At 39.3% G+C, this 13,739-nt stretch overlaps 1 protein-coding gene across 2 annotated transcripts; it reads left to right on the forward strand.

Moving 5' to 3' along the window:
* Window positions 1-1,083: 1,083 nt before the first annotated feature.
* On the forward strand, window positions 1,084-13,314 carry LOC105044961 (BTB/POZ and MATH domain-containing protein 4). 2 transcript variants are annotated; one of them, XM_010923082.4, is made up of 5 exons: window positions 1,084-1,813; window positions 8,254-8,599; window positions 8,706-8,982; window positions 12,695-12,738; window positions 12,928-13,066. In XM_010923082.4, the coding sequence occupies exons 1-5, from the start codon at window positions 1,413-1,415 to the stop codon at window positions 12,931-12,933; spliced, it is 1,074 nt and encodes a 357-aa protein (XP_010921384.2). In that variant the 5' UTR covers window positions 1,084-1,412; the 3' UTR covers window positions 12,934-13,066. The 2 variants fall into 2 exon arrangements, with proteins under 2 accessions (XP_010921384.2, XP_010921383.2); XM_010923081.4 differs by lacking the exon at window positions 12,695-12,738 and having other exon boundaries at window positions 1,087-1,813; window positions 12,928-13,314.
* Window positions 13,315-13,739: the final 425 nt, after the last annotated feature.

Consider the following 13,739-nt stretch of genomic DNA (forward strand, 5'->3'; position numbering starts at 1 on the left):
GATGTCATAATATAGTTCAAAAAATTATGACATCCTATGGTATAATATGACATCCTGTATCAAATTATGATTTAATAATGTAGGATGTCATAATATGGCTCAGGATATCATAATATAGGTCAGGATATCATAATATAGAAGCAGCATTTTTGTCTAACTATTTTCCAACGAACATTTAATATCTGCAGTTCTATTTTTTTATTTAAAAATTTTAAATGACGAAAATATTTCTATTCTTTGGAAAAAATTATGACATCCATGCATCAAAATTATGACTTCCATATGAAAGGTTAGGTTTCAGTATCCCAAACGAAACTAACTATATGATATGATTTTTGATCTCATATTGTTCATTCGTTTACATAGAGGCGAAAAGTATCTTTCTAGAGGGATATTCGTACATAGAAATGGTAAATCTTTATCAAAGCAATCTGGATAGCAGCATGCGGATCAAAACCTGTCCTTCAAGCTGGGTCAGCTATAGTTGGTTAATCGGATGCTGTAACCGAGTATTTTCATCTATCGAAAGATCTCTATTTAGGATAATACGAAATTTTTCAATAAAACTCGCATGTTGATAGAGGGAAGCTTCCATTTCGAGTGCACCCACCCCACTCTACGCCTAAATTGAGCCTTGGGTGGAAAGGTCCTAGAACCTGTATTATCGCTTCATCCTCGAGGCGATCCCGAGTTGGATCAGTAAAATAGAGGTCGCATCAATATGCTTTACACATTGGATTCTTTCAAAAGATTCTCGTTTGAGCATCCAGGATGTCATAATATAGACATATCATGTCATAATTTTTTTTAAAAAATAAGAATATTTTCATCATTTAAAATTTTTTAATAAAAAAGTAGAATTGAAAATATTAAATATATATTGAGTAGCGATGGCTACGTGCATCAATCATATAAAATGATGCACTCTATGTCGGATTTTATATACTGCTCACGGTGTACAAAAAAAATTTCACATAGGATGAGTTTTAAGTATTTTTTGAAATAAATAATAAAAATAATATTTTTTAAAAAATCTCTTATTTGTTCCATATAAATACTGTTTCCATGAAAAGCCAACTCTCCCTTCTCCTTGCTATTCTTCTTCGTTTTTTTTTTTTCCAGTAAATTCGACGCGAGAGAGAACTCGAGAACTCGAGGACTCCAAAACGAGAGAGACAAAAGCCTAACCCAGTTCCCCTCGATCGAATCGATTCCCACAGGCGATATCCTCTGATCCCTCCAAATCCCTGCCGGATCCCCATCGCTCCACCCTGCCTGCGATCCCATTCCCTCGCCGCCGGGCCGCTGTGGAACCCTAGGTCCCTCCCCCCCCCCACCGCCCCCCGCTCTCCGCCTTTGGGCTTCCCCTTTTCCGCTCCAGATCCTTTCATGAGAATCGATTCTTGGCCTGAATGATGCCGGAGATCGTCGTTGCGCTGGAGAAGGAGCTCCCCATCTCGCCGACGAGCTCCCGGTCGGTGACGCAAACCGTGAACGGGTCCCACAAGTTCGTGATCCAGGGGTACTCCTTGGCTAAGGGGATGGGAGTCGGGAAGCACATCGCCAGCGACACGTTCACGGTGGGAGGGTTCCAGTGGGCGATCTACTTCTACCCCGATGGGAAGAACCCCGAGGACAATTCGACTTATGTCTCGGTATTCATCGCGCTGGCGAGCGAAGGTACCGACGTGAGGGCCCTCTTCGAGCTGACCCTCGTGGACCAGAGCGGGAAGGGGAAGCACAAGGTTCACAGCCACTTCGATCGGTCGCTGGAGAGCGGGCCGTATACCCTCAAATACCGGGGTAGCATGTGGTAAGGGTTGGAGAAATTTTTCTCTCTCATTCACTCAAACAATTTAGGTTTTTTCCAAACATTAAGAATATGCTGGTGTGATTCAATTTCCAGGATTGCTGGGAACGTAAGTTGAGGGATTCTGGTTTAGATCATGAGTTGAAGACTATATTGTGAATTGCTGTTGATATTTAGCTTTGTCATCTCTTTGCATTTCATTGTATGTTCTTTATTCTTGTAATTATTTGCATTTGACCTCTTTTCTTTAATTTTTTTGATAAATAATGTTTTATTTGAATCTTGCTGAATGGATCGATATATACCGAGTTCTTTCAGTTCTTTAATTAGTTCCGATGCTCAGCTTTCTGATGATCCTTTAGTCACATTAGGAATATATTTAAGCAACTGAAAGAGCACGAACTCCTTAGTGATGGAATTCCATTGTTGGCTAAGAGTTAGATACTGAACACATTTGAATGCTGATCTTCTGGGGATCTTAATATTTGGCTGAAAACCTGGAGGACATGTGGTCTTGCAAGGAAGGATGAAGTGGTTTCGTCTAATTCAAAGAAAATGGTGTAGATTTATGCATTTCAAGGTCAACGATAACCTTTTCTGTTTTATGATTGAACAAGATGCAAACATTCCTATGATAATGGTTATAATTCCATGACATACCTTCTTGCATTGGCATGGGTATTTATATTCCAAGTCATAGTTTTGATGTGTTAGGGGACTAAATGGAAGCACAACTACCCTATTTTATGCTAAAAATATTTGATTACCTTACTGTATCTTATTTTAAAAATTAGAAATTGTAAGAGTTGTGGATTGAAGGCATAGTAGTATAATGGTACTAGAGAAATACATGCATGTATACTAAGTTTTGATCCATCAATTAGAGCTTGGACAACCACTCATTCTTTGTCCCAAAGAAAAGTGGTAGTCAGATTTTTGAGTCATACTGACAGCCTCTGGTCATCTAGCATCCTACATGCTTGAGGAAACAATTTGTATATCTGCTGATTGCACATGTAAATTTTGCTGCATACTTGATATTCTCGAAGTGGAACAATAACAAGACCTTCTTTCCATCTTTCAAGCAGTAAATATATATGATTAGCTTCTTATCATGCCTTACCATGTTGCTCTTAGAAGTGGTATTATCTTAAGTAGATAGTATACATATGAAATGCATGCATTCATGGGCTAAATTTAGATCAAGGTCGTGAAAAGGCCAACATAGGGCTAGTCGATGCCCTCTTATGGCCTAGGTGTTGCCTAAGAGATCGGGCACCTTCTTAAGGAGGAAAGTGTTGCTATGCTTCAAATATGCATCCCTAGGCCTATGTATAAGCTTACATATATACATACACGTATTATATGCGTATGCATGTACATATACATATTATATGCATATGCATAGGCATGTACATATTATATGCATATGCGTATGCATATACATATTATATATGCATATACATGTACATATATGTACATATACATATAAAGGAAAAGGGGAAGGGGGGAAGCAGCGGAAGAAAAGGGAAAAAAGTAAAGAGTAAAGAAATAGGGCAATAGGAAGAAAAGGGATCTACAGGATGAATCTAATAGAAGAAAAGAGTAGGGAAAATTATAGAGACACCTTATCTTTAAAAATTTTCAAGTTGGCAGTTTCCAAATCATTCCAAAGTGCTCTTTTGACTCATTAACTAACCAACACCATTAGTCCATCATTTCAAATGATCAAAATACGTTCACCATCTTCAGACATCTTCGAATGCCTTTTCCACTTTGTAACAATCTAGGATCTCAATCGAAAAGGCTAGTCGAAAGGTATTGTTTAGACTCCTTAGTCCTGTATAAGTATTCAAGATCTCCTTGATGAATAGCAGATGTGGGAGTAAACACACCTGCACGAATCCTCACATACTTCTCATGTTTAAGTCCTAGCATTCTTATTAGGCTATGGATCTAAATCTATTCAAAACCCAATCTCGAACATCATGATTTGCTCGTGGTCAACCTATATGAGTGCCTCCTAGTCTACATAGGTTATAGGCTAGATCCACATGCGTACCATTTGTAACAACCTAGGACCTTATCCAAAAAGGCTAGCGGAATATATTATTTGGATTTTTTAGTTTTGTATAAATACTTAAGATCTCTTAGGCAAATAACTGATGTGGAACTAAACACACACTGCAGAATCCTCACACAATACTAGAGGTGCAAATGAGTCGAGCGAGGGGTGCAAACGAGTCGAGCTATTCGAGCTCGAATCGAGTCTGAGTTTGACTTGACTCAATTATTATTGAGTTGAGCTCGAGTAACTCGAATGGTTTGTTCAGTCGAGCTTGAGTTGCAGAATACTCGACTCGAAAGTTTGCGAGCCTATTCGAGTTTATATATATTTTAATAATATTATTTTTATTTATAATATATATTAATATATATATTATTAATAGGCTAAGGCTCGATTTCGAGCTCGAACTTGAGTTTGAATATGGCTTGATTAATATTCGAGTCGAGTTGAGTTGATCTCGAGTTTTGTGTATTTTTTATTGAGTCGAGCTCGAGCTCGAGCTAAGGATACTAAGGCTCGATCAATCTCGAGATGAATTTCGAGTCTGAGTATTTTGAGTCGAGTCGAGCTTGAGCTTCCAGCTACTCGACTGCTTGGCTCAGCCCGGCTTGATTGCACCCCTACACAATACCTCCAATTTCAATCATGTCATTCTTTCAGCAATTATCCAACATTCATTTCAATCCTTCAACAGTGAGAAAGAGAGAGGAGAAGAAAAGAAGAATAAGAGAAAAGAGAAAAAGGAAGAAGAAAAAGAAAAGGAGAAAAGAAAGAGATGGACAATGGTGAGGGCTGTAACAGAGCAATTGCTAGAGAGGATCTATCTATTTACATTACTTCTACTAATATTCTCTTTAAACTCATAGATATTCCCTCATTCCAGTCTCTACAGAATCTCCCTTTGTTCTATCTCAAAAACTGGCAAATTCTAGGATAGATTCTAGTGGACCATTGTGCTCTTCCCCTCTTTCGTTCTCCGTTCATGTTCCTTTAGGCAAAAACCTCATCACCTAGGGCATTCAAGACCTCTTCCACCTTGCTTGCTAGCAAATCTAAGGCTAGCTCCTTAGTCTAGGCTTGGTTGCCTAAGGCAGAGTCAAGGAAGTGGAGAGGGCCAGCACCATTAGATCCAAATGGAAGTAAGTAAATAAGAAAAAAAAGCAGGCAAAAGAAAGGGGCAATCGAAACCCTAACCCTAGCACTCCCACAGCATCTACCGCCATGGGTATGTGAAGGAGTCCTTTGTCGAGGGGCCTATGGATAGCATTAGGGCAAGGGTTTTTATGGCAATGATGGGATGTTGTAGTGGTCATGGCCATGAGTGTTGGCCAATGCTAGTGACGAATTATGATGTGTAGGGCTGGAAATGGGCCGAGCTGGGCAGAGTTACACCCTTATCCTGAGCCCAGCTCGAATTTTTTTGGGCTTCAGGCTAGGCTTAGGCCCAAATTTCTTTTTGGAAAATCTAGGCTCGAGCCCAACCTAAGCTTGGGCTCGGGCTCGACTCGAAATTGATTGGGCCGACTCGAATAACCCATTTGGGCAAAAAACTAGGTTGTTCTGAATTCAATTAAAAGTTTAATGTTTCAAATTTCACAATAGCAGACCTACCAGGGCATGACACCCACTCCATGAAATGTTGACCCCTACTTTGTTTAGGCCTCCAATCCCTTCATCTCCCTCGATTATGCCCACTTTTGATGTAATTTTGCCATCAATTACCTCGATCATATAACCAATCTCACCTACATCAATCTACTTGACCAGATGCTGGACTGTGTGGTGGTACCCATGGCGAAGCTTGGGTTCGGTAGAGTCTAGCTAGCCATTGTTGAGATCGGCTAGCCCAAGACCTGCGATCTGGTCTAGATTAAGGCAAATATATACAATGTGATATGATTGGAATCTAGCCCACTAGCTCTTGGAGTGTCCGACATTGGGGATGCTAGCGTGTCTAGGGGTGGTAATGTCGGTGTTCATCTTCTTGCTCTACAACGAGAACCTGAAGCCCAAGCTGGGCATGGAGCAGCACTAAGGGGGCTGCTCTACCTAAATAGAATGGGGTCTAGAGGTAGACCTTATCAATTGGAGGCCGGAGATGGTGTAAGACAGCTATCAGTGCTAGAGAACAGCAAGCCGTAGAAGGGGAAGATCTGGTGTGTGTTTGGAGGGGGAAGAGGGTGAATGTGACAGAGGCAGATTGACAACTGGCTATTCGAGATAGTGGATTGGTGAAGGCATGGAGCCATGGTGGTGAATATTTGAAGATTAGAAGATGCTAGAACCATAGTTGATCAAAGATGTTTAGGGGACTGGGAGTATTTAGGACTTTGAAGAGCCTAGTAAATCCAAATGTATGGGCAATTATGCGAATCCAATCTTCCATGGAGCTCTGCATCAATGACTTTGGTGTGGTCAGACAACATCACATGTAGACTTTTCGGGTTAGGTCTCGGGCCATATACCGAGCCAGCTTTAGGTCCAAATTTAGGTTCGGGCTCGGGTTGGGCTTGGGCCAGGCCACATAACTATCCGAGTCCGATCCAAAAAGTATATGAGCTTTAATTTTGAGCGCAAACACAGTCCAAACTTTGTCAGGCCTAGCACGTGTAGCTTGATCCGAAGTCGGCTTAGCCCGATGGGCTGTGGGTCAGCTTGGGCCCACTTCCAACCTTAATGATGGGCAGTTTTGCTGTTGGGGGCTATGGCACCTAGGAGAAGTCCTACCCCATCTCCTGATTGTCATTGTCGAGGGAGGGGGTGGTGCTTTATGGTGACCGGGGTGGATCTCTTTGTCCAGACTTGTAAAGCCCTCTCCGACTGCTCCCCATTCGTAGGAAACTGGATCATCCACACGGTTACTTTGAGATATATGCAGGTGGATGAATAACCCGGATCATCCACATGGTCACTTTGAGATCTGTGCAGGAATATGAATAATCCAAATCATCTATTGGCCACTTTAGATTGGTGCAAACGAATGGATGATTCTGATCTTCCACCATTGCTTTGATATCTATGTAGGTGGATGTGTAATTTGGATCATCCACACAATTACTTTGAGATTTTTGCCGGAAAATGAATAATTTGGATCATCCACTAATTGCTTTGACGTATGTTCCAGCAGATGAATTATCTTGATCACTGATCGATCATTTTAAGATCTATGCAGGTGATGAATAATCTAGATCATCCACACTATCACTCTGAGATCTGTGCAAATGGATGAATAATCTTGATCTTGTACTGGTCACTTTGAGATCTGCGCAGGTGGATGGATGAACCTGATCATGCACTAGTCATTTTGAGGTTCGTGTAAGTAGATGAATAAAGGAGTTTGGAGCACTTTGAGATCTGTGTGGTGGGTGATCCAATGGTGGATTTGCACGAAGGGGGTGAGTCCTTTTGTGTGCAAGAGACAACTTGCTTCCCACCTGTTCCTTAAACTAGGACTCTACCTCCAAAAAATATTGATAGCAAAGACATTTTGGTCAAATAATAGATTTATGATATCATGTGATTGTTACGTGAACAAGAACAATTTGGAAACTTGAAGGGCCAGTTTGAAAAATTTTATAGATGAGGGGGTGATAATTTTTTCAAAAGAATAAGAAAGAAGAATGAAGGAGAAGAAGGGGAAAGGTCAAGGGATCAGTTGGAGGAATGGAAATAACAGAAGGCATTGGAAGTAGAGGAAGGGGCTCAATTGATGGAAATGAAATTAAGGGAAAAGAGTTAAATATAGGTATGAAACGAGAGAAAGAAGAAGAAATAAAAGGGTCTGGAAGAAGAGGAATGGCTTGCTTGATGGAGGGGGAAATCAAGGGAAAGAACAGTTAAATATTGGTATAAGAAGTAGTCTAGGCACATGCCTTCTAAAATCACCGATTTTGATTCATTAGTTGTAGCTTTAACAATTATGACACCCCAGAGAGAGAGAGAGAGAGAGAGAGAGAGAGAGAGTTGAACTGTCAAGTTGACTGTTTCTAGACCTTTGGCATCATCCACAGTCATGGGAACATTCTTCTTTTTTGTTAATTTAACAACCTTTGGCATCCTCCATGGCCAAGGAAACACTTGTTTTCTTTTAATTTTACATGAAAAGCGTGACCATTTCTTTTTTCTTTTTTTTGATTTTTTTGGTGATTTGAATATTATACATCTAAAAAGAGTATAATTTGATATTGTTAACTGGGATTTTTTTTTAAAAAAAAAAATCTTGTCAAGATGAATATGCATGGACAATGTCTGCATCTGAGCATCCTCTCACATGCTTTGCTAATAAAATTTTTATTAAGAACTTGGAGATCCATTTATATCTCCCTTCCTGATACATACCTGCTTTGACATGTTGGTCTATGTGTTCTCTTTTCAGGGGTTATAAGCGCTTTTTCAGACGAACTGCACTTGAGACATCAGATTACCTTAAAGATGATTGCTTGAAAATCAATTGCACCGTTGGTGTTGTGGTGTCAGTTATGGATTCACCCAGATTACACTCGATACAGGTTCCAGAATCTGATATAGGAATGCATTTTGGTATGCTTCTGGATAAGCAGGAAGGATCTGATGTAGTTTTTGATGTTGCTGGTGAGAAATTTCATGCTCATAAGTTGGTGTTAGCTGCTCGATCCCCTGTGTTTAGAGCTCAGTTTTTTGATGAGTTGGATTGTGAAAAGAGTGAGATTGTTGTGACAGATATGGAGCCTAAGGTTTTTGAGGTGAGGAGTTCTGTCCGCTTCTTTTGTCTGACTTGTTGTGGCTAACAGTTGTTGTGCCTTCCTGTTTTTCCAAACAGTAATTTGTTTTGCTCTCTGTTTTGGCCAGGCAATGCTCCACTTCATATATAGAGATACATTTATTGAAGATGATGTGTTGGTTGCATCAAGTTCTCCTGTATCTTCCATGTCTGATACTTTGGCTGGAAAATTGTTAGCTGCAGCAGATAAGTATGGCTTGGAAAGGCTTCGATTGATGTGCGAGTCTTATCTGTGCAAGGATATGTCTGTGGATTCAGTTGCTAGCACCCTTTCATTGGCTGATCGTTATCATGCTTTGGAACTCAAGGCTGCTTGTCTTAAATTTGCTGCAGAAAACCTTGCAGGTACTTGCCATTGTTGCCTTCATACTCATGTAACATATTTATTTAAAGGAATGTACGACTGACACTTTTTGAGTTTTCATTTTTCCTTTATGAGCAATGTGCCCATACCCTAAGCTTTTTCTTTCATATAAACACTAGCATGAAACCCCCTGTTGTCTAGCCCATATGTTGACCTCCTATGACTTCATAGTCTTGAATTCAGTCCTGCAGCTAGATCAGTCAGATGGAACCAGTGTCAGTTTTGAGTGTTTGTTGTCCAAAATCAGGCCAAGTCTATAAATACTTTTTGTCTTCAGCCACTGTTCAACCTGTATCTGTCTAGGACCCAGATTTTTGCCATGCCTAAGTTGTAATTGGTTAAAAAATACCTGTGTCCTAAGCATTAGCCTGTCATGGCACTTGAATGCAACAACTAGAGTGTTAATTGTAATAATAAGAGGAGCAAAAAGGAAAGTGATATAAAGAACATAAGAACTTTAATGTCTCAGATGGGTTGAAGATCAAGATCGTGTAGGTGTAGAATTTGAGTCAATTCTTTATTCACGCAATGTATCACTATCTTGTACACAAAACTTGTAAGAAACATCAGATCTTTGTCAATTGTCTGACGTGATCCACCATTGTTGATTGACACTTAAGTTGAAGATGGTAAATATGACCATAAATTATATTAATCCTATTTTTTTCATTTATTCATCCAATTATTAAATTAAAATTGGGTTCATATCAAAATTAATTGACCTAGGTGAACCCTGATGTTTAGAATCATATTGGGTAAAAGTTCTCCATCTAGAAAAGTTTTTTGCTTTTCTTTGATGGGATGAGTATATCATCTTGAGTTTGATCTATGATAGCTCACAGTTCTATGTAGGTATCATATTGCTTTGGAGACTCTTTGGAAACTTACTCCAACACCTTTATATACATTGCACATTCTTTTTCCCCCAGGAGACATCTGCTTCCCCGCACCAGCACCTGATTATGAGTAACACATACCACAAGAGAGTAAACCACTAAACATCTTGAAGTAGGCCTTTATTCATAAGGGCTCTAAAAGAGCAAAATCAACATCAAAACAAAGATAAAAGAGCTTTAAATGGGCAAGAAGAATAGTGCTAGGCATTGGAAAGGCACTCATCTGACTGCTTCTTGCTTTGTCTATGGCACTTATGTAGGCATTGCCTCAGTAAATCTGCCTCGCCTGGGGATTGTTGAAGTGCTTGGTACTTTTCTCATCTTGCTTATGCACCTAGGCAAGCGCTTGGAGGGCTGTTGAGGACACTACCTTTGTTAATAAGGTTTAATCAACTATTACAAAAGATATCGTGTATGATTTGGATATTTAGCATACCAAGTAAGCACATGAATTATGCATTAGACCCACCTAGGTTGTGGAAAAGGTACAGATCTTTAGAGCCTGATATTAAGGATGATTTTAGACATTCAAATGCATTGGTAATAGGAGCATGAACAGATATAATTACTTAATTTGATCATGTGTCCTTATTTTAGGATTTTGGAATTGAGGGTGTTGAGGATGATAATAAAGGGAATAGCATGATTTTTTGTCATACTGGGGTAATGAGCCATTTTAATTAAATAACAGTTCTCCAAAAAAAAGTTGCCTTACCTATGCAGCAAATTATGAGTCATTCTGCACAACAAATTCTATTATGGACTGCATCCTAATTTGAGGCATGTTTTCTTAAAGCCCTAAAAGATGTATTACAATCTTTATTTGTTGGGGCTTCTTCTTTATGTGGTCCTTCAAGACAAATCCAATCCTCTTGGTGAACCGAAGCCACCTTTATTGCTCTTCGCACATGCCTACTTATTTTTCATTGGTTTACCAATTTCTCATTCATAATTCCCACCACCTTTTCTTTTCTAACTCCATGCTTAATTCTACTACATGCATACCTCATTCTTATTTCCTGTGAAACTCGTCACATGTATTTAAAATTTATGGTGTAACTATCTACAAAACATTTCAGTAATCTTTCTGTCATACAAAGGTTTACTTCATAATGACATAATGACTATAGTACCTCTCCACTGTTGTATTAGACAGGCACCTCACCATATTTTTTTTGATTATTCAAGGTGGCAAGGTAAATCATGTTTTTGTGTTTGTGTTAGCCACCATGTTAGAATGAGGTTAATTCATTTTTTTCATGCCAAACTTATCCAACTTTTTGGTTCCTTTTCTTCTATACTTTTACTCTATTCCAACTTGACACTCAAATTTGTACTAGTTACGTCGCTCAAGGATTATATTTTCAATCAATAATTTGCACCACGATACCCTAGTTTGCATACCAATTTCTCATTGAGGAGATAAGGGCTCAGGATTGGTGCTTGGCCTAGGACCATGACAAGCCAGAAGTCGTAGTGCCTAGGCCCATGACAAGCCAGAAGTCATCGTACTTGTCATGACTATATGTTTCTTTAGGGATAGAAACAATGACAGTGTAGCTTCCAAAATCATGTCTTGCATTATTGTGGGACTCCATATTTCTTATGTGCATTTCATATGCCAAATTCAAGGAATATTTAATGGCAATGCAACCTTCAGTTGTTGGTGGTAATTTTTTTTAATAATTCTAGGTCATGGTCAGACCTACTGGGGGAAGTATAAAAGGTTGACGAAATCTATGTTCCCCACTTGATCTTTAATGTTCGATAGCTTAATAATTCTTGATTCAATATATAGAAAAGAAGAGCATAAGTCATATTCAAATAGAGATTGTGAAGCTGAAGGACCTCAAGGAAGAGAATCCTTAATTGATTTGGATTGAAGGCGAACAATCTTACTTGATGCAACGCTAGGAAGTGAAAATTAGAAGATGAGAGAGATTTGAAGATGTTCTCTTGGGTGCTCAATCTTATGGTTATTTTTTGAAACTTCAGTGTCTTCACATATTAAGCTGGTCCTCACCTTGTGCTTGAATCTTAATGCAAGAAGCCTTGTTCTTTGATACCAAATGAGGTAAAGTGTGACTGAAGAAAGAAGAGAGGAGATGTGGGTTGTCGAAGTAGGGATGAAGGGTGTTGGATCTTCAACTATGAAGATGAAGAGAAAATCTAGCAAAATCATCAAGCCAAGGTCCATCATCTCAGTACAAGATCCCATCCCGATGCCACCCTATTATTGTGTTGGTATGCCCAACACGGGGGTTGGTTCAGCATAGTGAGTGTCAGTATGCCCACTATATCATGCATTAGTACCGACCAGTATGGTACACCCCGTATGCTCTGTGCAGTATGGGTACATTAGTATCCTCTGTAAACCACAATAGTTTCAATTACAGAGGATGGGTACATCACCATGGAAGGCTACTTAGAGGTGCTATATATTACAAACGCAGGCAGTTTCGTAATCCAAGGTCATTGTGTATAATTTTTTATAGCTAAATGCCTTAATTATCAGATGTTTTTGAGAAGCCTCCATGCGCAGCATTGTGGTGTCTCGGGGGATCAAGTCTTTCATTCCCCTTCTTGGCCTGAACCTAGAAGACAAGCAATGTATGCACTGTTCAAAAATCTAAAATCATAGTTCCAAATTGAAATGTGAGACTTAATGAGCTTGTCATTTGCTGCCACAAACTATACGTTGTCACTCATTCTTTATTTTTCCTTTAGCTGTCGTAGTTTGGTATTTTCTGTACTTAGTTATCAGAGTCGTTTTGACATTGGAGGCACTCATTTATAGGAGTTACTGGAAAGAAGTATTCATACAAGCCTCCCCTTGATTCGGTAAATCCTTGGGCATTTTTACCATTGTTGTCATTATTATTATTAGTTGATGCCAATTTCAATTTATTCTGCAAAAGAATTTCAAATAATTGGAAACTTTAAACCAATGTTTTGAATCCCAATGATGCTGTGTTTTTCTTCCTCATCATTTTATATTTGTTTTCTGAGTGCTATTATCTATGCATGCAGCTGTGATGCGATCAAATGGATTCCAGTATCTTAAAGACACTTGCCCGTCACTGCAGTCAGAACTCCTGAAGATTATTGCGGGCTGTGAAGAGGAATGCAGCAGCGGTGAAAAGAGCCGGAGTGTATGGGCCCAGCTCTCAGATGGGGCAGATTCCAGTGGCCGGAGGGTAAGGCCTAGGATGTGATCCCAAGTAAATGCTCAGTTACTAAGTTGTAAATGGCAGTAATGTGTGTCAAGAAAGGGGTATAGAAATGACTTTAGCTTTGTTGTACTTCTCTTTGTATGCTCCATGGATAACGATTTGATGCTATAAACTGGAGGTCTTTTTGTATCAGAAGACATTTTAAATAGTGCATTGCCGAATAGATGCTTGTTGTCTCTCACAAGATTACTAGAAGCAAGCCAAGTCAAAGGATATTCTCCTTTGACTCGTACAGCATCATGTCTCAAATTCATTTGTTGGAGAATTTCTTCTTTGTGTATTTTATTTGTAGAAAAGTTGGCCACAATCTTCTCATGAACATCTCTCTCTCTAGCGGTGCATGGATGCGATCACAGATGAATCAAATGGACGTGCAAGGACGTTTCAATCTTTTGCATCAAAAAAGAAAAAAAAAAAAAAAGGACATTTCAATCTTCTGCATCACTGGACTGCAAATTTTGTCCTGCGTGCTATTTTTGGTGCTTATTTCAGGAAATTGGTTGAATAGTAAAAGCCTTCTCACTGATTGAAGGTTAGCTATGATTCATTGGTCAGATCACACCGGACATTAAAAACCTTGATTCAGAAATAGCATACTACCATCCTAAA

Source organism: Elaeis guineensis, chromosome 5 (assembly GCF_000442705.2).
Source record: "Elaeis guineensis isolate ETL-2024a chromosome 5, EG11, whole genome shotgun sequence".
Lineage (NCBI taxonomy): Eukaryota > Viridiplantae > Streptophyta > Magnoliopsida > Arecales > Arecaceae > Elaeis > Elaeis guineensis.